Below are 24,155 nucleotides of genomic sequence, written 5' to 3'. Positions count from 1 at the left end.
AAAACGAGCCTGAATCTGTGTCCTTCAACCATTGCTGTAAGGGATTTTGTTATTCACACAATCTTCGTACATGTTTAAAAAAAGAGTAAAGTCTATTTTTGAACAAAATTACAATAATAATTAAAAAATAACTCATATTAAACTTTTTATGCGGAGCCTCAGCGAAACTCACCTCTCCTCAGAGTCTGAGGAGAACAACCGGAACAGAACAACTCTTAAAGGAACCACGTACCATATTTACAATACACCAGCCACTGAAAATAAACAAGAAACATGACATCTCAAAATATAAAATAACTGATAATTGCAAAGGGAGAACTTTTGAAATTAAAAAGTTAATATAGCACCCATTACATTTACCAGCAACTAAAATAAGGCACTGTAATATTCTAATTAGTGTCAGATCTAGTCCACATTGTCAAGTCTTAGTTCTTAATTAATGGGTTTCAATGGGAGATGTTTATTAATGTCTCATTATTACTATGTCCAAAAAGTCATGTCAAGTTTGAGAATAAGTCCACTTGAGTGCGTCCGAGTTCATACTTGCAGTCTGAGTCTTAGTACCCTAATCTTTAGTAATAACCTTTCAATCATTTCCGTCTTGCTCCTGTTAGAAATTGAATGGTAAAGATACTACTTTCCTTGAGTCAACAATCACGTCACCCAATTGTACATCAAATAAGCCCACTTCATACTCACACGAGAACAAACATAGACAGATACCACAGACAGTGTGTCACAGACAGATACCACACTGTTTAATAATAGGTTCTTCCCTGGGCTGTGTGCCAGATGAATGTGGTCTTTCATTCAGCATCATCTTCTAATGTGCAGAATTCATTCAGGTGTACTTTTCCACACACTATGTGGTTAGTACACACTGCTCCTGTCAGTTTTTTCCAGCACAGATGCTCAGTTTAAGAGTTTCACTTTTCAGGATTTAATTGTCATTGGAAGCACCCAGTCCAGTCGTTTTTTGTTTGTTTGTTTTTTTTTTTCCTGTATCTTGGTCTCAAGGATCTGTTCATGTATTCAGCAAAATCACTATTCCAAAGAGATTTTGGTCTGTCAGATTACAGACTGCCTCTGTTCAATGCTAAACAGTCTATCAGAACATCTTCAAAGAACAAAAGCAGACACAAAGACTGATTCTCTTATACTACAAGTTTTTTATTCATGCAGTACAGAGAAAATGCAGCATGTTTCCTGATCCAGTAATCAAGGAGACACACACAGGCAATCGTGAGCTAATTAAAGTGACCTGAAATAAACACATGGTGTTTTGTGTATTCTGTAAGTTTTTTTTTTTTTTTTTTTTTTTTGCATTGTTGTTTCTAGATATACATTTAAATCATTGACAGTGGCTTTATAAATTGAATCTTTGAAACAGTTATTTGAAATAACATATTATTTGTTTGAATTTCAAGACAAGTCTACAGATTTATGAGTGAACCACAAAATCATGTTACATTCTGAAATGCATATGTATGCAACTGCCACCTAGAGGTAAATACAATGAACAGGATGGGTTCTAATTTAAATTTAATAGACCTGATTTTTAAAATCAAATGACAAACAACTCTTAATGAATCAGTTCGTAAAAGCACATTTAAAAAGTTTTAACATAAAACACACACATAATTTCACCTGCTATCAACATTTTGGTGCAATTTGGCTGTCACAGCACTTAACAACTATATTCAAAATCTGCATCTTTTGTGGATAGTACATGGGTCGTAATGTTATTTAATAACAGTTTCAACATAAAGAATGAGAGTAAGCCTCTCAATAAACCTGAATATATTAACCAAGTGGTTAAACATTTTGTTATTTCTTAAAGCACCTTAAAAATAGCTTAGGTCATTAAAAAAAATTAACACCTGCTTAATGCTGTTTCTAACTAATCTCAAATATGCATTAATGCCATCGGGAAGTTAAAAAAAACAAAACAAAAAAAACAAACAACTCTAGACATAAGTGACATCCAAATGACTGTTTTTAGTCCAGCTGACAAACGTGCAACTTTTCTGGTTAATTTTCACCCGGAGACTAGTGTCAGCTTCTAACCTGATTGCTCGATTCATAGTGATCGACTGAAACCAATAATCTCTACAAATCATAGACTCCTCAGCACTTATGATCTCTCTCTCGCTTTCATAGTTTCTATGATACTGTGTGACCCTGACCACTAAAACGAAATCTTTACCAGGCTCACACAGGCCATAGGCTGTACGGTAAGAGATCCTCAGATTGATCAAGTACAGGCCCTCTGTGGAGATGTGGAGAACTGTTTGGTTTTTCAGCTCGAAATTTTGGGATTCATAGCCATCATCCACGGCCTCCCACTCGATGGACTGTGGTTCTGAGCAAGCATTTATCTGTCTTGAAGCTGTTTTAAGAGAGAGACAACAAGTCAAAAGACAAAACACTGTAACTTGACCCTAGGTCATAAAAATGTCCCTATGGTATTTCTGAAGACATAGAGCTTTTTATTACACAGTATTGTTCTGACAGGTCTCTCAAACAAAATTCAGGGGTCTTATGTACATATCATGTGACATTACTTTTTTGATGGTATAATGACACTTAAAATAAACAGCCTACAGTAGGCTACATTAAGTCCTTTTTGAGTAATTTACCACTAATTAAACGTACGTTTAAGATGAACAGAGTGTCCTATTGGTGAATCTGTAGTTTTCAAAGCCGTTTGACGAGCGCCTGAGAATGCTTCCTAAGATGTAGAGAAAAACAGACAGTTTTCAACTCCTCCCTTCTGACTAATTATTGGATGCATTTAATTATTATATATATTTAATCTGATTGATAGTGTGGCTGTAAGTTTAAAATCAAAATCAAAGAATTTCGACTAGTATTTTACCGTAGTATTTTGTTGGTGAAACTGTATCCACACCAAAGTCGCGAAGATTGTTGCAACCAGCAGCGCGGTGGCCAGACGCAGTCGTGTCTCCTGACGCTTCATGGTCTGGCAGTGCCGCATCAAGACCTGCAGCATCTGTCCCTGCTCCACGCCAAACTCGACCGTCTCAGCTTGAGCCATGTGTACGGATAATGCAACCATGTTACTTTGTCAGGCTGCAAGTGGCGCTGTTATTTATAGTTCATGTGACGTTGAGCACAGACCGCCCTCTCTCATCCAGTCGGGAGACCCGTTACTCATCGCGCGTCTGCATGTCCAAACGCGCTGGACATCCGGCCTAAGTTAGTCAATGCATTCATCCGGAGGAAACCGCATTTGTTCGTAGGTTTCTCTTTCACATCATTCGTCATTTGTTTGAACTTTGTCCTTGGCATTTTTTTTTTTTTTTTTGAAAAATATATATCCCTTTAGAGACGAGCGTGCACCATAAGCCTAGTTGCATGGCGGGGACCTATGCGAAGATGCATTAGTCAAAATTATAGACCTCAGGCAGAATTAAAAAAGTTATGAGGTCTTGAAGAAAAAATATTAGATGACTAAGTTAAAATTTAAGTTCTATTTTTGAGTTGAATAACGATACTATTGAATTTGTTTAGAATTGACGATTTTTGCAACATCAACTGTCACTGAACTGAATTGAATGAATCTTGAACTGATTCAAGCTGCAAATGATACTAGTGACTTCAGTTGAGCTGCTTATCGCCAAATTGAAATTGATTGACACTTTACATAGTTATTGAACTGAACTGAACCAATACTGAACTGAGCTGAAAAATGACTTGATTGTCTTAGAACTGCTTTGTATTGTATTAAGTGCTTTATAAATAAAGGTGTTTATTCTTATGAATGAAATGTAGATTGCACAAACACAGAATTCAGCTGTTTTATTACAAAACCCTATAGGAATTGCAATAGTACTACAACTTACTAATACAGCAAAAAAAAAAAAAAAAAAAAAAGTAAAATGGTAAAGTAAATAAATTGTTTATCACTAAATTTAATTGTAAAGACTCGACTTGGTGCAAAACTTCTTGCCAAATGTATCTTCTAAAGTGTCATTAAAACATCTTTGGAACAGTCCATATGAATAAAAAGAGAAATGATGAAAGCCAAACTGGACAAACTCTTCCTGGACATATGAGTCATACTAACTCACACTAGTCATGCAGGCAATCAGAGAAAACGTTTCAACTTCCTTCTGTCAACATCCTCATGGATGAACCATTTAGAACAAAAATCCCCTTCTCCTTAGACAACAAACAACAACATTCTTTAAGGCATAACATCAGATGCTTTTATTTTTCTTGACATTATATGATTCACTTTTGCAGATCCAAAGTAAAAAAAACAAAAACAAATCAAAAACAGAAAAGTAAAAGCAACTTAAAATTCAAAGGACCCAAGACCTATTAGCAGCAGGTGCTTGTAAAAAAGGGGTGTAGGCCTGTAGTTATACATTTTTCCATACAGATGTTGACAGAAGGAAGTTGTACAATATGCTCTGGTTGCCTTTGCAAATTTGATTGCCTTTGCATTATGGTTTCCGCTTAATGTGACTCATAAGTCTACACAGGGTTTATCCAGTTTAACTTTGATCAATTCTAACTTTTATTTTCTTCATATAGATAGTTGGAAGGATGCTTTGATGATGCTTTATGGGACACATTGGACGAGAAGCATAGCGTTCAGCCTTTACAATTAGAAAACATTGTGTATGTATATCTATCTATCTATATATATATATATATAAACACACACACACACACACAGTGTGTACAGAAAGTATTCAGACCCCCTTAAATGTTTCACTCTTTGTTATAATCAAAAAAATTGCTAAAATCATTTAAGTTCATTTTGTTTCCTCAGTGTACACACAGCACCCCATATTGACAGAAAAACACAGAATTGTTGACATTTTTGCAGATTTATTAAAAAAGAAAAACTGAAATATCACATGGTCCTAAGTATTCAGACCCTTTGCTGTGACACTCATATATTTAACTCAGGTGCTGTCCATTTCTTCTGATCATCCTTGAGATGGTTCTACACCTTCATTTGAGTCCAGCTGTGTTTGAAAACAGAGAAATAAGATTCTCTGGTCTGATGAGACGAAGATAGAACTTTTTGGCCTAAATTCTAAGCGGTATTTGTGGAGAAAACCAGGCACTGCTCATCACCTGTCCAATACAGTCCCAACAGTGAAGCATGGTGGTGGCAGCATCATGCTGTGGGGGTGTTTTTCAGCTGCAGGGACAGGACGACTGGTTGCAATCGAGGGAAAGATGAATGCAGCCAAGTACAGCGATATCCTGGACGAAAACCTTCTCCAGAGTGCTCAGGACCTCAGACTGGGCCGAAGGTTTACCTTCCAACAAGACAATGACCCTAAGCACACAGCTAAAATAACGAAGGATTGGCTTCACAACTCCGTGACTGTTCTTGAATGGCCCAGCCAGAGCCCTGACTTAAACCCAATTGAGCATCTCTGGAGAGACCTGAAAATGGCTGTCCACCAATGTTTACCATCCGACCTGACAGAACTGGAGAGGATCTGCAAGGAGGAATGGCAGAGGATCCCCAAATCCAGGTGTGAAAAACTTGTTGCATCTTTCCCAAAAAGACTCACGGCTGTATTAAATCAAAAGGGTGCTTCTACTAAATACTGAGCAAAGGGTCCGAATACTTAGGACCATGTGATATTTCAGTTTTTCTTTTTTAATAAATGTCCAAAAATGTCAACAATTCTGTGTTTTTCTGTCAATATGGGGTGCTGTGTGTACACTGAGGAAACAAAATGAACTTAAATGATGCAAATGGCTGCAATATAACAAAGAGTGAAACATTTAAGAGGGTCTGAATACTTTCCGTACCCACTATATATATATATATATATATATATATATATATATATATATATATATATATATATATATATATATATATATATATATATACAGTGCCCTCCATAAGTACTGGAACAGTAAAGACAAAATTGCTCTGTTTGCTGTGGAGTCAAGACATTTGGAAATATGATTAAAAGATGAACATGAGACAAAACTACAGAATGTCAAATTTTATTATTAACTGTTTCAACACATACATGTTTTACCAAATAAAAAGAACAGCACTTTTAGAGTTCATCCCACTATCTTAAGACATCACACAGTAATTATTTGCACAGATAAACCTAAGGCAGATGTAAAAGATTAAAAGCTATTATTTTGTTGCAGATCCCTTGCGTGCAATCAGAGCAGTGAGTCTATGACCCATAAATTAAGACATCACCAGTCTATCTATATAATACAAATTCTGAAATATTAAAATTAAAGAATAACATCAGCTTAACATTTCGTTTTTTATTAGTTAAATTCTTTTATATGTTAAAATGGGTATTTACATGTGTCCATAATGTATTACCATCCACTCATCCATCCATACTACTTATCTTCTGTAGGGTCACAGGAGGTTGGAAGCCTGTGCCAGCATTTTGGGCCATGTAGGCTAAACTACTGCTTTTTGTCAGGACGGTTACAAAAACGTGATTTATTCATTCACAATTTCTTCATTAGCAACACTTTGAAGTTTAAATTCACAACATGACTCAACTGAAACCCTGTAGCTTCAGACTTGACTCACGTCAGATTTAAAGTCTCCGCCACAAGGGGGCAGTACGTACCGCTACATCTAGGCCTACATCAACTTTATCAGCTCTTCTCACGCTTTCAGGAACTATTTTAGACCTCCTTGTTCAGCATCCAGATTTTACATCGAGATTCATCCATCTAAACATTTTTGATTCCCAGAATGTTCTAGGAATCATAGTTAATGGCTGTAGACAAATAAAGAAAAAAAACTAATTACAAATTTAGATAGCTTTTTGTAAATTCTCATTAGGTTGTCACACGAAAATCTCCTACACTGTAATGTTGGTTTATGGTTCTGCCAGTTTGACAGACATCAACAATTTATTTTCTCTCTGAATAGTCTATAAACCTTAATTATTATTATTTTATGTTTCATTTGCTATTCTACCTAAGTACAAAATAAATAACTCATTAGACAAAGCATACTGTCATATTTTGTACAATTTTAGTTTAACTTTAATGTTATCTTTGTACTCTATACCTAGGAATTTACCTAGGAAACAAGACAAAAAATATTGTCTTGTCAAAAAAGACTTAAAAGTTCAGATAACAATATAAGGCGTTTTTTTTTTTTTGTGATATTACATTGTCTGTTTGTGACATTGATGCAGCCATTCATTTATTAAACATTATCACGAACAAGTTTCTATTTAAGTGTGATGTTTGTTGATGTGGCTAATATACAAAAAATTACATACACAATATCTGAGGCATACAGAGGGAAAACATATTACTTTATAATTATTAGTTTAAATAAAAATATTACAATGACATAAATATAATATTGTTTGCATATCTGAGAACAGTAAAAAAAAAAAAAAAAAAAAAAAAGTAGTCAATTGAAATCACAAAGTGTGAACGAATACCTTGTTAGTTACAACACAATTAAGGGCTTAGCTGTGAAAGAACAAAACTTTCATACAAAAACAACAACAACAAAAAAATCATTACATTTAGTCTCATATTTAAAAAAAATATTCTTAAGTCTTAACCAGCAGGTTTGAGTCATCTGAATACAAAAAAGTATGCATCATCATAAATGGTATTTTCCTGACTGAAAAAATACTGGGTTTGAAAAAGAAACTTTCCCACTCGCTGGAAAAGATAAACACTCCACTGTCTTATTAAAACAGCTGATGTTGTTCAGATTCATATGGCTTGTTTGACTGATTAGATTAGTGTAACTAGTGGTATTTTTTTATGTGGAAAAAAGAAAAAAAAAAACCCACCACTACCGCCCCTAGTCACCCCAATAAGAAAAAAAAAATTCCATGACATTCTTGCATGAACAAATAAATGCTTCTGTGGCTGGATGAATCTGCTTACAGCTAAAAACTGGCTCCACATTTCAAGAACTTTGAAAAATGTTGGTTTCTTGTCTTGAAAAGAAGCACATATTTACAATATAAAATATTGTTCCATAGCTTTTGATACAATGAACATTTAGATCAAACACTGATGCTAGACAAAGATAGGTTGTTATGAGGTTTTTACATTCAGCTGTCGATGATTAAAAACTATGATTATATTTACAGGAAGATGCATTTTACTGAAGAAATACTCACTTGCTCAGAATTAGCTTACTATTGTTTAGTACAAAATGTTCGTTTGCAGGCACTTATGACATCTTTTATTTACGTAATACATGAGCATCTTCAAAGTCAGTGCTCATTAACAGTATATCATGCCCTTTTTCGTCTTGACTCATAAAAAAAAAACTGAAACAAAACAAACCTAACTCATATATCTGTTGAGAGGAAAATGTGTCATGCTTCTGAGAAGATCATGAGATGTGATCTTCATATTTCGAAAGGAAGAAGAAAAACACCAAGAAAGTATCACAACCCCCACGCAATCCTTGTTAATGTCAGCGAGCATTTCCTAGTACAACAGCTGGAAAATCTCAGGTGTTCTAGCAGGTGATCTTGAGACTGCATTCTTCCCGAAATGTCACATTTAAAGCTAACGAAAATATAAGAACAACCGCCATTGTAAAAACTGGACATGGATATGGTTTTCACCTGGAAAGCCAATAACTTCTGCAATATATGCAACAATCTACCAGTTGTCTGCCCATTTTATGATAGTGATAAAACTGGAAAAGGGTTGTGGTTTGCAGTTCACAAATTCACTCGGAAATACTCTCACTGATAACTGGCTTGCTGGCTGCATTTTCATCAGAAGGAAAGTGTTGAGCTTGGCGTCCTGAGGTGAGTCAACCACCACCTGAGTGTCTTGTGCGGCTGCAAATAGCTGCTTCTTGCCATCAGAACTGAAATCCACTAAAATTTTGAGTTCTACAGCAGAGCTGCTGTTATTTTGTGGGTTCAGTTGGAAGTTAACTTGTATGTAGACCAGGTAGACACCTTTCTCTCGAACGATCATCGACATGTTGGTGTGGTCCAGAACACTCTTAGTATTATCCCTGTATCCGTGCCACTCATCCTCCCAGATCAAGCAATCATCTTCCCGATTGTAGCCCCGAGCTTGAAAAAGATAAACATGTAGCAAGAAGTTTAATTATAGAATCACAGAGGTTTATATTAAGCTATGTCATTTCAATATAATACAGTTTTTAATGAGAAATCTGGACTTTATGTCAAACCAGCATCTTTCATAAATATATTTAGAAACAAATTTGTGGACAATCACCTGTCAAAAGCCAGTGTTCCTGAGAGACTTGACGGACATAGTTTCTTGAGAACATACTTTCTATTGCAGAGACTGTGCGATCAAAAAAAGAAAAACATCAGTAAGCATCTCCAAAGGTTTCCACCGCTGAACGAATGCTGGTTAAAATGCTAACAAATAAAATTGTTGTATGACTAAACGTGCAATTCATAGCTGTACAGGAAAATGCGTTGAAGCAAACCACAAAGATGCATTACACCGACATAACACACAGCGAGAAAGCTCGGCTCCCCACCCAAACATTCTCACAGCAGACTCCCACAAACACACACGCACAACAAAAAGCACATCTGGCTCAGGCTATACATGTTACATTACCATTGTAGTAACCACATTTACTATACTGCCGTTAAACTAAAATAAATTAGAACGGAGATTCATCAGACAGTAAGAGCTTTCAGAACCTTTCTACCATTTGCAGTAGCCGTAGCAGTATCAATTGTTTATTTCACTGACTAAAAAACATGAAGTAAAGCCTGATTATGTTTAAATTATGCTCAGTTTTCATGTAAACAAATCGTGTAGGTAGGCTACTTGTGAATGGTTATTGATGTCAAATTATAATCTGGGCGCGAGTTATTGAGAGTTTTTGGCAAAATATAGGCTACACGTTTGAACTGGGGTTTCGAACGCTTTATTTAGTAACGACAAAATTCAAATAGCAAGTTAGTCAGAACGTGTAGTCTCAACAGGAGTCGCGTTCGCTGACGAGGTTACCTTAGCAAAAGTATTCTTTAAGTATCTTTTTATGTATCACAAATTCTCAAGTGTTCTTCATTTTAGAACTTTAGTTTTCCGCCAAATGACCGTCGCCACTTGCGCCCTCCACAGAGACATTCTAAAACGCTGAACGTGGCTTAATGGACTAATACTGTGACATAAAGAGAACAAAGTCAATATACACCTCACTGATAATGCACACTAACTATATACCGGCTAGAAGATGCACTTAGAATATAAACGCAGCGTTTTTCTCCCACAGAATACCGTTAGAAACAAAAAGCCTGATGAGGAATGTAGCGTGAAGTAAAATGGAAATAAAAGCCACGAACAGTCGCTGACAAAATACACAGTATGTAAACATGAGATAATATTTAGGTATAACTTACCATTCACGATGCTTATTCTGCATTCAGACACCTGTTGAAGTTACAGTAAGACATGTCACTTCAAGAGTAACGTTAGACTGCACAGAAACAGAGCCTACGTAAAGCGCTTACATAAATGGATCCATTCGTTGTTTACAAACACGCCCTCTGCAACTTAATCCGTGAATTAGCTATCCACATAAAATGCTGGAGAAAGCTCTAAAATGGAAAACAAGCGAGTGCTTTACTGCCCTCTGTGTTTAAGTTACATAGCCTATGAGAACTGGGGAGCGGACAGTTTTCTTTTTTCATAAAAATGTTAAAACCGAATGGTTAACTATCTTAGACTTTTATTCAAACAAATCAATCGCCAAGTTATTCTTCAAAGTGTTCCACAGAACCCTGAACACCGGGTAATTTTACTGTCCAAAATAACAATATCTAGATGAAGAATCTGAAATTCTGAAGCTGTAGATCAGTTATATTTACCTTCGACATGAAGACATACGTCAAGCACGACGCGATTAAAGTAAAGACCAAAGCTATCGATGTCCAGATAATATGCGCCCTGGCTGCCCGCGCTGTATCCATGCCTGCTTCTCCAGAAGTTGAAATAACTGCAGTCTCACACAAGAAATGCCTCTTGTACCGGATGAAGTTCTCGACTGTAATGAGATAGGCTACGAGTTTCTCCCACGCGTTCAACGGTGCGCTATTAACTCCGCATCACCTGTGGGTGAGATCAGGGTAGATGCTATCATGATAACAGAAAACGCATAGCTTTCACTATTTAAAACATGCTTTCATACTTTTTTTTTGTCCCGATATCTTGTAATCTGAGCCAACATCTTGTTTCATTTGATTTATTAGCCCTGTTTGTAATTTCAATCTTTTATCAGATTACCTGTCTGGAGAGTCGGTAAAACCTAGCTACTACAGCTACGAAAATAGTCATGTGTTTTAAGACTAAGTTTAAATCTTTAATCTTAAAAGGTCCTTCAGAGCGACAATGAAAGGAAATCTTAAAGGGGCAGTTCACCCAGAAAAATAAAATGTAAAAAATCTGTCAACATTTTCTCACCCTCATGTCATTACAAACCTGTATAAATATCAAAAGGAGGATCTCTTTGAAGGTGAATGAAGACAATGAATGAAGATATCAAGTCTTCAAAGGCTGCAATAATTACTGTAAAAGTAACAAAGTAGTCTACTTGTGCAATAATTGGTCGTGAGATAGCGTTGTAATCTCAAATCCTCCAGAGCAGCCACATGGTAGCAATTTTGTGAGGATTGTGTTGCAATTTAGTAATGAAGTAATCATGTGTTTGAATCAGATTGTCTAGTGATTTGTTATATGTTAAAAATGTTTTTAATAATTCTTTCCTGGTTCTCAAATTAAACTCATTGAATCATCTAATGATCTAATTACAGGTTATGCATCAGCAAATAATTAACCGCCAAAGCTAAATAATGTAAAAATCACTAAGCAACAATAGTGAGGACAGTAGAAAGGAGCATTCATTTAACAAAAAAAAAGAAAAAAAGTCTCATTTAAAAAAGCAAAAGAAGAGTTGCGTTTAGCGTTAAATTATTATTTCCTGTGATCAAACCTCACACTTTACCCTAATCTATTACCAGAATTAGCTATTTTGCCGTAGTAGACAGTAACAGTACAATGTCGCAAAGTAGCAGTTAAAATAGAACTTTTTTCCATTCCATCAGCTGCTGTTGTTTAAAGTCCCTATTATCAACTTCAGTTTCAACTGTTCCTCACACAAAGCCATCACGTGTCTTCAGGAGACCTAAAATGTAATTTTGCATCCTTTTTCAGTCTACATCACCCCTGTCATTGCACAGAAACATTCCTCAGAATTTCTCCTTTTGTGTGACACAGGATTGGAACAACGTGTAAACGGTGACAGCATTTGAAGTTCTGGGTGAACTATCTCTTTAAGGGCAAACATATAGCCTACCTCAAGTACTTCAGAGACCACCCATCTGGTATTTTCCCACAATGTTGACTGGAAGTCATAAGAAATATCTGTAATCAATCATGCAAACAAGGTCACCACATGTATATACGTGTGCTCCCATTGGGTGTGGGTGTTAGCAGAAGCATCAGCAAAAATAGCTATGCACTGTGCATGTTTAGGTTTTGCTGGCACTTTAGGGACATTCAGTCTGTTTGTGAGCATCTCACTGTTGATTCAGACACAGATTATGTTTTTCCAGTTATATATATATACACACACATATATATTTTTATATGACTCATTTTTATCGGTTACTCTGTTTACAGAACTCACAAGTTAAATTTCCAAAAGAGGGCAGTTTCCCAGATGATATCAAAGTAAGTAAAAGAAAATGCCCGCAAATGTCTTCCATTTTGAAGGCTTACATGGCTCAGTGATGCCACAATGACATCAGATTCCACTTGTCAGCACTCGATTGGCTAAATGCGGTTGATTTCCTGCATCATGTGCTCAGATTAATTTAAATGTCTCGGGATTTTTGAAGTGCAATAACGATTCACATATCTGTTTTGTCATTACTGATAACTTGAGCAAAGTAACTGACTTTGATTTTAAAGAACAATCTGTGAGGGCAATGAGCTCATGCTAAAGCGCAGAATTAGAGCTGGGAGGCTGTGTTGGTTAGGTTTGCATATTCTGCTAATATCAGAGCTTGATATTCAAAACATTCTCATAAATGGTTTATTTTCGGTGTCACTGCAGGGTTTGTGGGATTGAGGGATGATCTCGACAAGAACCTCAACATCTCTGTGTCATGGCAACAGTATTTCCAGGTAGGCAAGAGAGACATACGAAAGACTCTCACTACTACAACAGTTAGTTTCCACTTGAAATGCTCTCCATTAGCAAAATGGAAAAATGCAGTGTTAACTGGGACGGGAGATAAGTGAAAATCAGTCGTGTTTTCAGTCACTCCCACAGCCAGTCTGCATTGTGTTTACAATATCGCAAACATAATCAACATTATCATCATATTTCTGTATGACACTTCATGCCTTTTTTATACGAGGGAGCAGGTGACAAATGCAGGGGTGGATTAATGTGTACAATAACACCTCTTTTATGGTTTCAAAAGTTAATTTCTCCATTAAACATCGTTTCTGTGAAAAATGACTAACAATGATGAGGTCAGAACAAGTTAATTACATGTGAAACGTATCATCTGTTAGTATTTAATGACATTATTTTAAAGTAGTCAAAGCTGTCTCTTTTTGCTCTCGTCCTATCTCAAACGCGGACCGTTAAAGGTGAGCACTAGCCAATGAGAATACAAATTTGCATATTAGTCCCGCCCACTGGTGAGCTCTCAGCAGCTTTCGCTTGGTCTCGACCAGGCTTTATACGAATGGCTACAGTTGTTCTTGTTTCTGTTTTAATTTATGGCAAGTGTAAAGCTGAATTAGCATGTACTTAGTATGACTTAAAAAAGTGACTCAGATTCTGTGATATTTCTTTTATGACCCCTTAATGGATACATAGAAGGTGTGGGCGATTGCAGGAATACTCCCCAGCTATCTACCTCTGACCTTTAAGAAGGGTACAAATTAGAGATGAGAACATTTAAGTAGGTGGGGGGCTTTTACAGCTATTCTCCACTGGATTGTTTTTCAGGATTGAGCAAAAGCAAATCTTAGAAGAAAAGTCGCGATATGGAAATTGTGCCATCCAGTATTAGTGATCAAACATTCACTTTGTACATTAGTACAGATCAAAACAGATTTAGATCACATTTTTGGAATATATTGGGCTTCTAAACAGAACTCCTTTTGTGGCACTTATTACTAACCATTTTTGCTCAATAGAAATTGACAAGATCATACAAGAACAGTTTATATAGCAAAGCTACATGTCCCACGTCAGCATATTGCTCAAACTTAAATGTGCTATGTAAGGGGGGAGGGCTATAAATATTTGAAATGATGCAATACAAGATGTTAAAACATGTTATGAAGACAAAACCTTTGAAGTCAGGCACTTACTTGACTGATCCTACCATCACAATTCTTACACAGATGATGCCATTAGAAACACATGGTCTAGATGAAAGTGATGATTATACTGAACAGAAAAAAAGAAACTGATCTGAGCAATATAGTTTACTGTACATGTAAGAAAGGAGTCATGCTTTAACCTTTGCTTGATATTTGCGGTCTTACTAAAGGAACACTGCAAACTGAAGTATTTACAGATGACTTTGGGATGTACATAATGAGGTCATCTTAGTTTTCCAGAATATGTAAAATGCATCTGGTATAATTCTGTTTTCTTTCTTTAAAATTATATCAACTTAAATGTCATTCATGTAAAATAGTAATGCTCATGCATTTGGACAAATGCAGTTTGGTATTTAGTTTGGTTTGAAAAACAGAATAATATACACTGAAAAATTTGAATTTACAAAAATGAAACGTATGTACAACACAATTATTTTATGTTTTGGTTGTGAACATGCTTTAATCAAATAGATTTCACTTGTTCATACTGAGTGTTGTATCTACACATTTCTCTCACTTTAATTGAAAGTGATTGAATCTAAAACTCAAATTAATCTAATTGAGTTTTGACACAACCGGGGCACTCCGGAGCAGATGGTAGCTGTATTACATCGCTGAGAGGGATGACAAACTTGAATCGAGCAACAAAAACTTTGAAGATTCAGCAGCTGAGCCAACAGTCAGTCGCCTCATCTCAGACGACAACGATTTCATGCAAAGTAAGTCCATCAAATTGTTTTACATTTGTTTTCAAACAATTACAATGGTCAGTTACCAACACTTTAACAATCTGCTAGTTTATCATTAAGCCTCAACAACCGGTGGCCAGTCTGTAACGTTAGGCTTTTTTTTTTAAAGGAAGTAACTTAACATTAACATATTTTTCCAAAAAGTAAATGTTGTGTTTATATTCTATAGAATATAAACTGTATTTTTTGCCCTCCTAGGGATTGTTTTACTTGTGTGACGTCATGTGAAAAAAACTATGAATATGCTGCTCTTGTTGGTTGCTGTAATTAGCTGTAATTTTGCTGTAAATTAAACTTGCACATATGAAAAAATAATCTACATAAAAATAAATGGATGGGCAGAACCGCAGAATTTGAATAGTAGAATATACTTTGTAATCTAAACGTAAAAATTTAGACTACAAACATGTTTTATCTGCTTTAACAAAACGATACAAGTAAGCTTGCCCTTTAACTTAAAATAATGTAAATAAAAATAGGATGTCTATTCCGTGAAATTCCTTTGCCAGGGTAGCAAACAAAATCTAAAATATTAGTTTAAAAAAAATGGATCACAAAAGCCCTGGCACATTTTATGTGTTCAACTGTAGCCATTTTTTTTGTGCTGCATTTTGTACTGCATTTTTATACACTTAGGGGGCTTTCACACCTACCAAACAGACGAAATTTGGTCCGACGAAAAGAGCCAACTTACTGTATGTATCAAAACATGAACTTTGGTTCCTTCAGGTGTGAAAGCCCTCTTTAGTGTGTTCGCTAGAGTGGTCATCTGGAATTCTGTATCAGTACCCAAATGGTACATTTTAAGGGACTTAACTGTCCCTGTAATAACAAATGTATTGTAATTTCAGTTAACCAAACAAAACATTAGTGTGTCTGCTGCTTCTTTATGCAATAGCACATATGCCAGATGGATTTGGATCTTTATAACTAGGGGTGTAAAAAAACGCTCACGAGACGAGACACAAAATTGGGACGAGATTTTGAGAGTGCTTTTAAGAGATCTTCAGTGCTGAATTATATGAAGATTTTGAGCATTAATTTATTTCCTGCAATTGACATTAAAACATTTTTTATGTATTTAAAGAGTAAAACAAAATTTTGTATTTTTAAGCACAAAAGTAATGTTGGAAATAACTTTGGTGTAGTTTAAAAATGCTCTATGTCCTAATGAGGTCTTAGTTTAAATAATTGTGTCCTTTCTTTTCATCAGGAAATGACTGAGACCCATTTCTTCAGTGCCACAGAGATGATGACAGTGGGGATCTATGATATGAAAGACACTGCCAACGGCGAACTCTCTGACGTCGGAATAGTCATTGAGGGTGTGGTGGCACTTCGAGATCTTGAGAATGTAGCCCTTGTGTGTGCAATGTTGTTTGGACTCTCTTATGCATTTAACATGCAGTACCCTACAAAGCTCCGCTACACTTTTGAGGTAATTCAAAACATAATCATGGAGATGGATGCAGGTGAACTGTCAGTAATGGCTCAAAGCTCGAAAACTAAGCTTCACCATTGAAGAGAGTTCATTGTTCTTGGCTCTTGGTTGGATTAGGACATGACTTCTGGCAAACTCTACATTGCTGGACTGAGTGGTGTTGCAACATGGTTTTGGGCCTAACAAGTCCAGTGATATTTTTCTTTTACAGTTGTGATTCACAGTACAAGGCACATTTGCTTTAACACTTTCCATGTGTTAATATGTTGAAATATAATACATTGTTCAAAAACCATATCTTCCCATGGCACATTTGGAGTGAATTGTTTTATAGATGCAGTTCAATTTTACAAATTATTTGACCTGTTTTAGATAACAAAGCTACATCAGGGAAGGGAGCTTTTTTTTGTCTCCTGGTTTGTTTAGGACATGACTGTTGGGATGCACCTTTTTGTCTTTTAGCTTCAGTATACATTCCTTGTGTGAGTGGTGTTGCAGCCTGGTTTTGTTATCACCAATCCAGTGATATTCAAGTTGTATGATTAGTTTTGATAACTGTACAGTACCAGGCACATTTGGATTTTACCATTCCATTGTTTTGCTCCGTTAATATAGCATTGTTGCAAAACCTTAAGCTTCCCACAGTACATTTAAGGTGTTTTTTCTTGTTTTTTTTTTTTTTTTATATAGATGCAGATGCATTTTGAAAAAAGCTCTGGCATGTTTTAGCCAAACTAAGCTACATCTGGAAAGAAGCGCATTATTCTTAGTTTGATTAGCCCATTACTGATGTTATACTTTTTTTGGGGCTCTTAGATACAGTATGCATTACACCCCAGTACATACCAAGTTTTACAGTTTTGATTACTGTCCAGTACCAGGCATATTTTAATAGTCAACGTGTTAATATATATCTTACATTGTTAACAAATCTTGACATCCCCATGGCACATTATGGTGAACTTTTTTAATTTTGGAAATTTGGTGCCATTTTTTTTAGCCACACCTGTGCAGTACATTCATTTGTTGAATAAAATGTCAGAATTGAACAGGCTTATAGTTTTTAATGAAAATATATTGTTAATGTTTACAATAGTAAAGTAAAATGTCAACAACAATACATTTGATAATTGTTTATTTCTTAACTAAATTGTTTGTGAAGTCATCCAGTTCCTGGTTATCCAAGAAATGTTTAAATCAATGCACTGGACTGGCTAAAGTTTCTTGAAGACATTTCACTTTTCATCCAAGAGGCTTCTTCAGTTGTGACTGAATGGTAGTTGTTCAGTCAGAACTAAATAAGCCTCTCATATGAGAAGCGAAACCCCTTCAAGAAACCTTAACCAGTCCAGTTGCCCTTGATTTCCACTTTCCTTGGTTAACTGTAATTTATTTTATTAATACATATAGATTTAGAACATAGAAATTTCAATTCAACAATGTAGAAAGAATATTTACATTAATTACATTCCATTAACTTTATATCAATATAAAGTACTTGTGTTGATTGAACATGAATAGTCTGTGTTCGTCTGTTGATTGAACGTGAATAGTCTGTGTTGATTGAACGTGAATAGTCTGTGTTAATGGAACACAATTTTGTAAGTGGCTGCCAAAGCAAACAATTTGTGTGCAACCAATGTCCACTATTCAATTGAGTTAAACCAATGAATTCTTTTTTTTTTTTCAGTGTAGATAATGAATAGCAAATAGAGAGTTAAATAGATACATCTGGATGACATCATGGTCTGTTTTTTTAGTTGTAGGGATGTCGTAATAGAATTCAGACTGAATGCGTTTGGACAGTTCTACTTCAGGTTATGATGAATAATGAAGATGTCTGAAATGTACACCTAATTCATGGAATTATTAAACAATAGCTCCATGAATTTGACATATTATTAAATCAAATAATAAAAACATCATTCCCTCTGGCCCAAAATAAAACAATACTTGTTTCCATACAACTGAAATGTGTTAACGGTGTCCACCATTTGCCTAGTAACAAATAAATATTAAAAATGTTAGCATCCAACATAAAATAGATTCACAGTGCCAACAAATACAACTGAATAATAATTTTTCATAAAAGTGAAATGTAACAAATTTTATTCAACTGAAGGTTGTGATTTTCACTAGTGCTTTCTAGTTTTGTGCACACTATGAACCAGCAGGTCAGGAAACAGACTGTTGATAGAATAATAATAATAATGAAAGCACATATTATAGGAAAACCGGCTTTTATTGAAATTTCCGCAGAGTTAGTTGTGAATGTGGTGCACCGTACATAATGCACAATGCATACGTATGCAAGATTAAGACACCATTAGGACGTCAGTCTCTCTGTGTGCACATGAGTATGCTGGTCACAGAAACAGGACTTGTTGTAATATGTACCAATACAATAGCAGCCTCCTCATGACAACCATTCTGTACATCTAATATTTACATAGTTTTGTACCAACTCACCTTGGATAAAGACAGCTTCAGGATGGAGAAAGTAGGGAGAGAGCTAAAAGTAGATGTTCCAAGAGTCATCGGACATACAATCACAGATGAACTATTGCTCTTGTCTAGTCTTGTCTAGTTCAGGCCATCACCTATCAAGAACACACCCTATTATATGTTCTTTTACTGAATGGCATGGCGTTTTGTACTCTTTTATCCAATTCCTGCAATAATAATATATTATATTACCCCGCTCAGCACCCACACATACACCCACAGAGTCAAGCATGTGCACTTATTCATCACTGAAGCAGTTGCTCAACTTGTTTTAGCCTGTGCTACACAAATGGCAGTGATTGATTACTGTCTAGTATGGCTGTTGGACCCATCAAGCATTATTGCTCATCTGATCATATATATTACACTCCTCTGCAACTCACACAAACAAACCCTAAGCCATCAATACGAGAGAGAGAGGTTCGTCCAAATAAATTAACCAAAACTTAAACTCTCCCAGTCAGAAAAGTTGTGTCAAGTCCACACAACCAGGCATGGCACCTTTTAACAGGTGGCCTGAGATAAGTCACAAATGAAAAGCGGATTGAGGAGAAAATTCCTGGAAAATAAATAAAACAAGTATTTCTATACACCATGAAACAGTCTTCTAATTCCACTTTGCTGTTGTTAAACTGTGACTAGAATTAGTCAGGCTCTCTACATCTGATGCTGACACACAGATCCTCTTTGGCCTGAAAAAAAAAACCCAAATCATCCCTTGCCTGCCAAAAAGAAAAATGCAAAAGAATGCAGAAATCATTCAGCATCTGCCATTTAGTATTATGTATTTCCATTGCATGATACACAGGCCTGCTCTGTATGCCAGGTCCAGTGTAACAGCGCCCCCTAAAGTCCTGCACCTGTAATAGCATGTAAGAAGCGACACTAAAACGGTGTGGTTTGCACATACATGAAAAAAAAATAAATAAAACGTTTGTTGAAACTAATGTCCACTCTCTGCATTTAAAATAGCATTTACAAAGGGATCGTGAGAATGGACTGTATGTATGCAGTAGTATACTTGCTGTAGAATGTAACTGCAAGTATGCAAATGCTGTTAATAAACAGATGCATTTGATTGATCTATCCACATGTGATAAAACGCCATGCATGTCTCACTGTCGCAGTATTAATACTCAATCAGACATGCTTCATTGTCTAGTATTCTGTCACACATTAGTGAATTAGTCTCTGCATCTTTTCTCTTTTTCTTCAAAGCAAGGCAACATGTTTCAATTGTGAATCGGCCAAGGCCTTAAACAAGGCAGGATGTTTACCTTGGCCTTTCAGTTAAATGCACTGCTCACATTCCTCATTCATTACTTTGTCTTCTTGCTCTGAAGTGCTTGTGAGAGTGTTTGCATTATGTCCAGTGGGAAAACCTTGTCCGTGGTCCATCAGCATAAAATGAAAAAATAAATCAGGGGTCCACATATCCACAGGTCCACTCTGCCAAGCGTCGGGCCAGCACTGACGTAACAAGCCAGTTTCTGTGAAGGGACATCAGTTACACCTTATACAAACTACCAGGACCGGTTAAAGCAAGTTGTCCATTGCCCATGTCACTAACTTCATCTTCTAAAAGCCCCGATACATCTGCGTTTGGAATGCTGTCATGATAGCTGCTGAAGCTGATGTTGTCCTCCTTCAGCTCGATGGTCCAGAATGGGGCGTTCAGCTTACGGTTCTGGTATTCTCGGTAAGTGTACACGCCACCTACCACTGCTAAGAGAGCAATGACAACTATGATTATGACGGCCAGGACAATGATATTGAACTGGTTCCATGGAAGCGGAGTCACTGTGGTGGTGGAGCTGCCCATGCTGCTCAGCAAAGTTGTGGAGAAGGTGGTGGACTGTGCTGTTGCATTGGGGCTGGAGGTCATGGTGGTGTAGTGAAACCAGTGCGTAGTGGTTGAAGGAGTAGTGTGAACGACTATGGACAGGGCAAGAGAGAGAGAGAGAGGAACAGTTTGAGACAGTATGCATCTAATAAAATGCAACATATCAAAATGAATTAAATTATGAATTACACTCCAGTGATTGACCAGTGATATTCCTGTACTGCTGCGGAATATAATTTGTGAATGTGAGTTTATTGAATGCAATGGAAAAAAAAATACTGTTTCCATGACTTGGTAAGAAAATGAGATGGTGGGCTGCATGCAGATAAAAAAAAATCAGTTTTAGTCTGAACAATAAGCAAATTATTTGGTTCTTTAAATGAATCACTAAAAAAAAAAGAAAAAAAAAGATACTTTTTTGAATCAGTCTGACAGAACTTCTGACTCACTCATCGAAATGAGTTATTTTTGAACTGTGAGTTATCATCATGTGAAAAATAGAGAGAGAGCAAAAAAAAGTGTAAAGGATAAGAAGAAACAAAAAGTAAGAGGAAAGGAATGAAAAAGGGTGAGAGCAGCAAAACGGTACCATGTGGAGCCCTGATCTAGTGTAATGTAGAGAACAGATGCTGCATACTGGTAGAAGGTTCACAGGAAGGAGCCATTCCATCTGTTCAGTAGAACAGACAATGTCAGACCAAACGCAGTGTACATAAAGACTGAAAACCTACCTCAGAAAACATGTAAGGTTCATCCTGCAGTGTTATTTAAGTTATGTACTATTAAAGTATTTATTCATATTTTGAATAAGCTTTAATTTTTTTTATTTTCAGATTTTATTTTTAGTTCACGTTTTCATAATTGTATGTGCTTTAGTCATTTTCATTAGTTTTATAAAAATATTTAAATATAGGTTTATTTTGTATCTATATTTAGTACTTTTAGTTATTTTAGTTAGTTGCCAAGGCAACATTTGTAATTAATTTTGAGAATAAAGTATTTAAGAAAATATTAATATTTTATTTTATATGACAGCTGGAATTTTAATTAACAAAAACGGAAAAGTTTTAGTTTTGTTTTATGTTAACAATAACAACATTGTCATTGTGGGAAACACTTTATCAGAGACATTTCAGCCAATTGTTGGAAAGTCAATACCGGAAATCAATGTTGCCTTTTGGAGCTCCATTAGTGCAGCTATCTCTATAATGAGCGGGAACATGGCTGTTTATCTGGAACAGAGCTCAGACAGGCCGAAAAGGAAAGATTTATTATTTTTGGAAAGACTGACAAAATGTGAGTGTGGATTTGGCTGACTTACTGGAGTGATACTGTAAATCACTCTTTTCTTCTTCCTTGCTCTTTCATATATTCACCTTGTGGTCCAAGCTCACTGTTTGGCAGTCTGAGTCAGCTTGCCCTTGGGAATGTACGGTCTATCCTCTTTACAGTACACCACTGATAGAATCCGCAGTGTACACAGACGGATGTTCTGAGTCAGAACATCGATCTGGGTCATTCTACAACACATCCTCTCTCCCCCTCTCTAAAAACCACAGTCACATAACATGTAAAGCACTTTTCAATTACCACTTAAAATAGTTGCTTAAATGTATTAATATCAAAAGTTCAGGTCCTTCCTGTTCACACGGTCTATAGCATAAGGCTGGATAACATCAACGTGATGCATTTAATATGTTGCAATTTCATAAGTGAATCACAACTGAAACTACACCAAATGCATGAGAAAGCGACTTAGTGTGTCCACGAGAAAGAGTTAATCTGTGGGATCAGTTTCAACCTCTCTCGATTGGTTCACTTCACTTTTCTTCAGTACTGAAGTGCACTGACAAAGGATGGTTTCAGAGTCACAGCTTTAACTGAACTGTTAAAAATGATATGAATGAACATGATAAAAAAGAATGCAAAGTACAGATGCAATAATGCGAATGAAAAAAATATATCAATAAATGATCCCCAACTGCAGCCAAAAATCACTAGAAGTTTTACTACTGTAGGGTCTCACCCCTAGGAGTGCAGTTCCTGGCGAGCGCGTCCCCTGTGAAGCCTTCTACGCAGCGTTCGCAGTGCGGCCCTGTAGTGTTGTTGATGCAGCTCAGGCAGTGGCCCGTGTCCGGGTGACAGATCCGAGGGGATATGCGGGGGTCTCCGTTCCCGCTGCAGTTACAGGGAAGGCAGATGCTGTCGGCGTTGTAGAAGCCATCACTACACTGCTCACAGTTGGGACCCTGGTATTCTGGCTTGCACTGGACACAGAAAGGCTGGCCACTTGAGTCTAAACACATAAAGAGACAAAGGAAGTTTAAGGTTATAGACTTGATTCACTCTGTCAAAACAGAATGAATTATGAATCAGACAGCTTCTTAGTACAGTACAGGGTATTTTCACTAAAATAACCAAAGAACTTCAGCCATCTGAAGACCCAGATGGCAGAATTTGGCCACCAGATGGCAGAATCTTTTAAGGATGTTGAGGAATGTGTGAAGAGAAACTGAAGTCTTTGTTTATATTAGCCTATATTCAGTTGTCAGATGAACTTTTAACCTCATCATTTTTTGAATGTATTACCACAGTTTTTTCCCTGTTTGCATTTGATAGCAGACCAAACACTCAAACAACAGGCAAATCTGGCCTATGAAAAGGGCTGATGATTTCTTAAGCTTAAATTAAAAAAAGTGAAAACACTCTTCCTCATGCACACAAAGAAAAAACTACTGCCTAAAGTCTTCAAAAGCACATTTGCTTCAAAACCTGCTTTTCTGGAGGATGACACAAACAGCAGATAAACATTTTTCTTTTGTCTGATAACATAACTGATGCTTGTCACGTCAAAGAGTGATTAAAAAAAAGAATATAAAGTGTTTTAAAAATTTGCCACTTGTCCACAGGGAATGATGCTAAAGCATGAGATCATGTGATAAATGCATACTGTAAATGTCATTTTTCCATTTCTAGTGCAGCTACATTAAAAACAAAAATGGTAAACTTTTCTGTATTCATTGGACAGAAATGTCACATGAAGGGTGGATACTGAAAGTAGATGTATATAGTGTGACCTGCCACTGCAATTAAACTGCTTGCAACCAGATATGTAATCATAAAATCAGCATGATGATTCAGTGACTACTGGGAAAGTACTGAGGAACTACTGAGAAATGTATAGTGTATTGTACATGTTTTCTAAAGTACTTGCAATTGCAATGCGACT

General features: G+C 36.2%; 3 protein-coding genes across 4 annotated transcripts in view; all 3 read right to left on the bottom strand.

Annotated features, from left to right (window-relative positions):
* Positions 1 to 1,149: 1,149 nt before the first annotated feature.
* Positions 1,150 to 3,142, bottom strand: LOC109073562. The gene is made up of 3 exons (XM_019089666.2): positions 2,879 to 3,142; positions 2,656 to 2,731; positions 1,150 to 2,389 (listed from the first exon to the last, which is right to left on the bottom strand). The coding sequence occupies exons 1-3, from the start codon at positions 3,077 to 3,079 to the stop codon at positions 1,968 to 1,970; spliced, it is 699 nt and encodes a 232-aa protein (XP_018945211.1). The 5' UTR covers positions 3,080 to 3,142; the 3' UTR covers positions 1,150 to 1,967.
* A 3,995-nt stretch (positions 3,143 to 7,137) lies between these two features.
* Positions 7,138 to 11,086, bottom strand: LOC109073544. Its single transcript, XM_019089648.2, has 4 exons — positions 10,851 to 11,086; positions 10,383 to 10,413; positions 9,235 to 9,306; positions 7,138 to 9,068 (listed from the first exon to the last, which is right to left on the bottom strand). The coding sequence occupies exons 1-4, from the start codon at positions 10,950 to 10,952 to the stop codon at positions 8,641 to 8,643; spliced, it is 633 nt and encodes a 210-aa protein (XP_018945193.1). The 5' UTR covers positions 10,953 to 11,086; the 3' UTR covers positions 7,138 to 8,640.
* A 7,715-nt stretch (positions 11,087 to 18,801) lies between these two features.
* si:dkey-220k22.1 (multiple epidermal growth factor-like domains protein 9) overlaps positions 18,802 to 24,155 on the bottom strand; it is a 72,933-nt gene continuing 67,579 nt past the window's right edge. The window contains exons 5-6 of one of the 2 annotated variants that reach the window (XM_042724118.1): positions 22,953 to 23,222; positions 18,802 to 21,018 (exon numbers count right to left, since the gene is read on the bottom strand). In XM_042724118.1, the coding sequence (XP_042580052.1) occupies positions 20,591 to 21,018; positions 22,953 to 23,222 (698 nt within the window). In that variant the 3' untranslated portion in view covers positions 18,802 to 20,590. The remainder of the gene's footprint in view (positions 21,019 to 22,952; positions 23,223 to 24,155) is intronic. The other variant, XM_042724119.1, reaches the window with a different exon arrangement.

This window comes from Cyprinus carpio, chromosome B5 (assembly GCF_018340385.1).
Source record: "Cyprinus carpio isolate SPL01 chromosome B5, ASM1834038v1, whole genome shotgun sequence".
Classification (NCBI taxonomy): domain Eukaryota; kingdom Metazoa; phylum Chordata; class Actinopteri; order Cypriniformes; family Cyprinidae; genus Cyprinus; species Cyprinus carpio.
The sequence above is the reverse complement of the archived record's forward strand: the minus strand, read 5'-3'. Positions and strand labels throughout refer to the sequence as shown.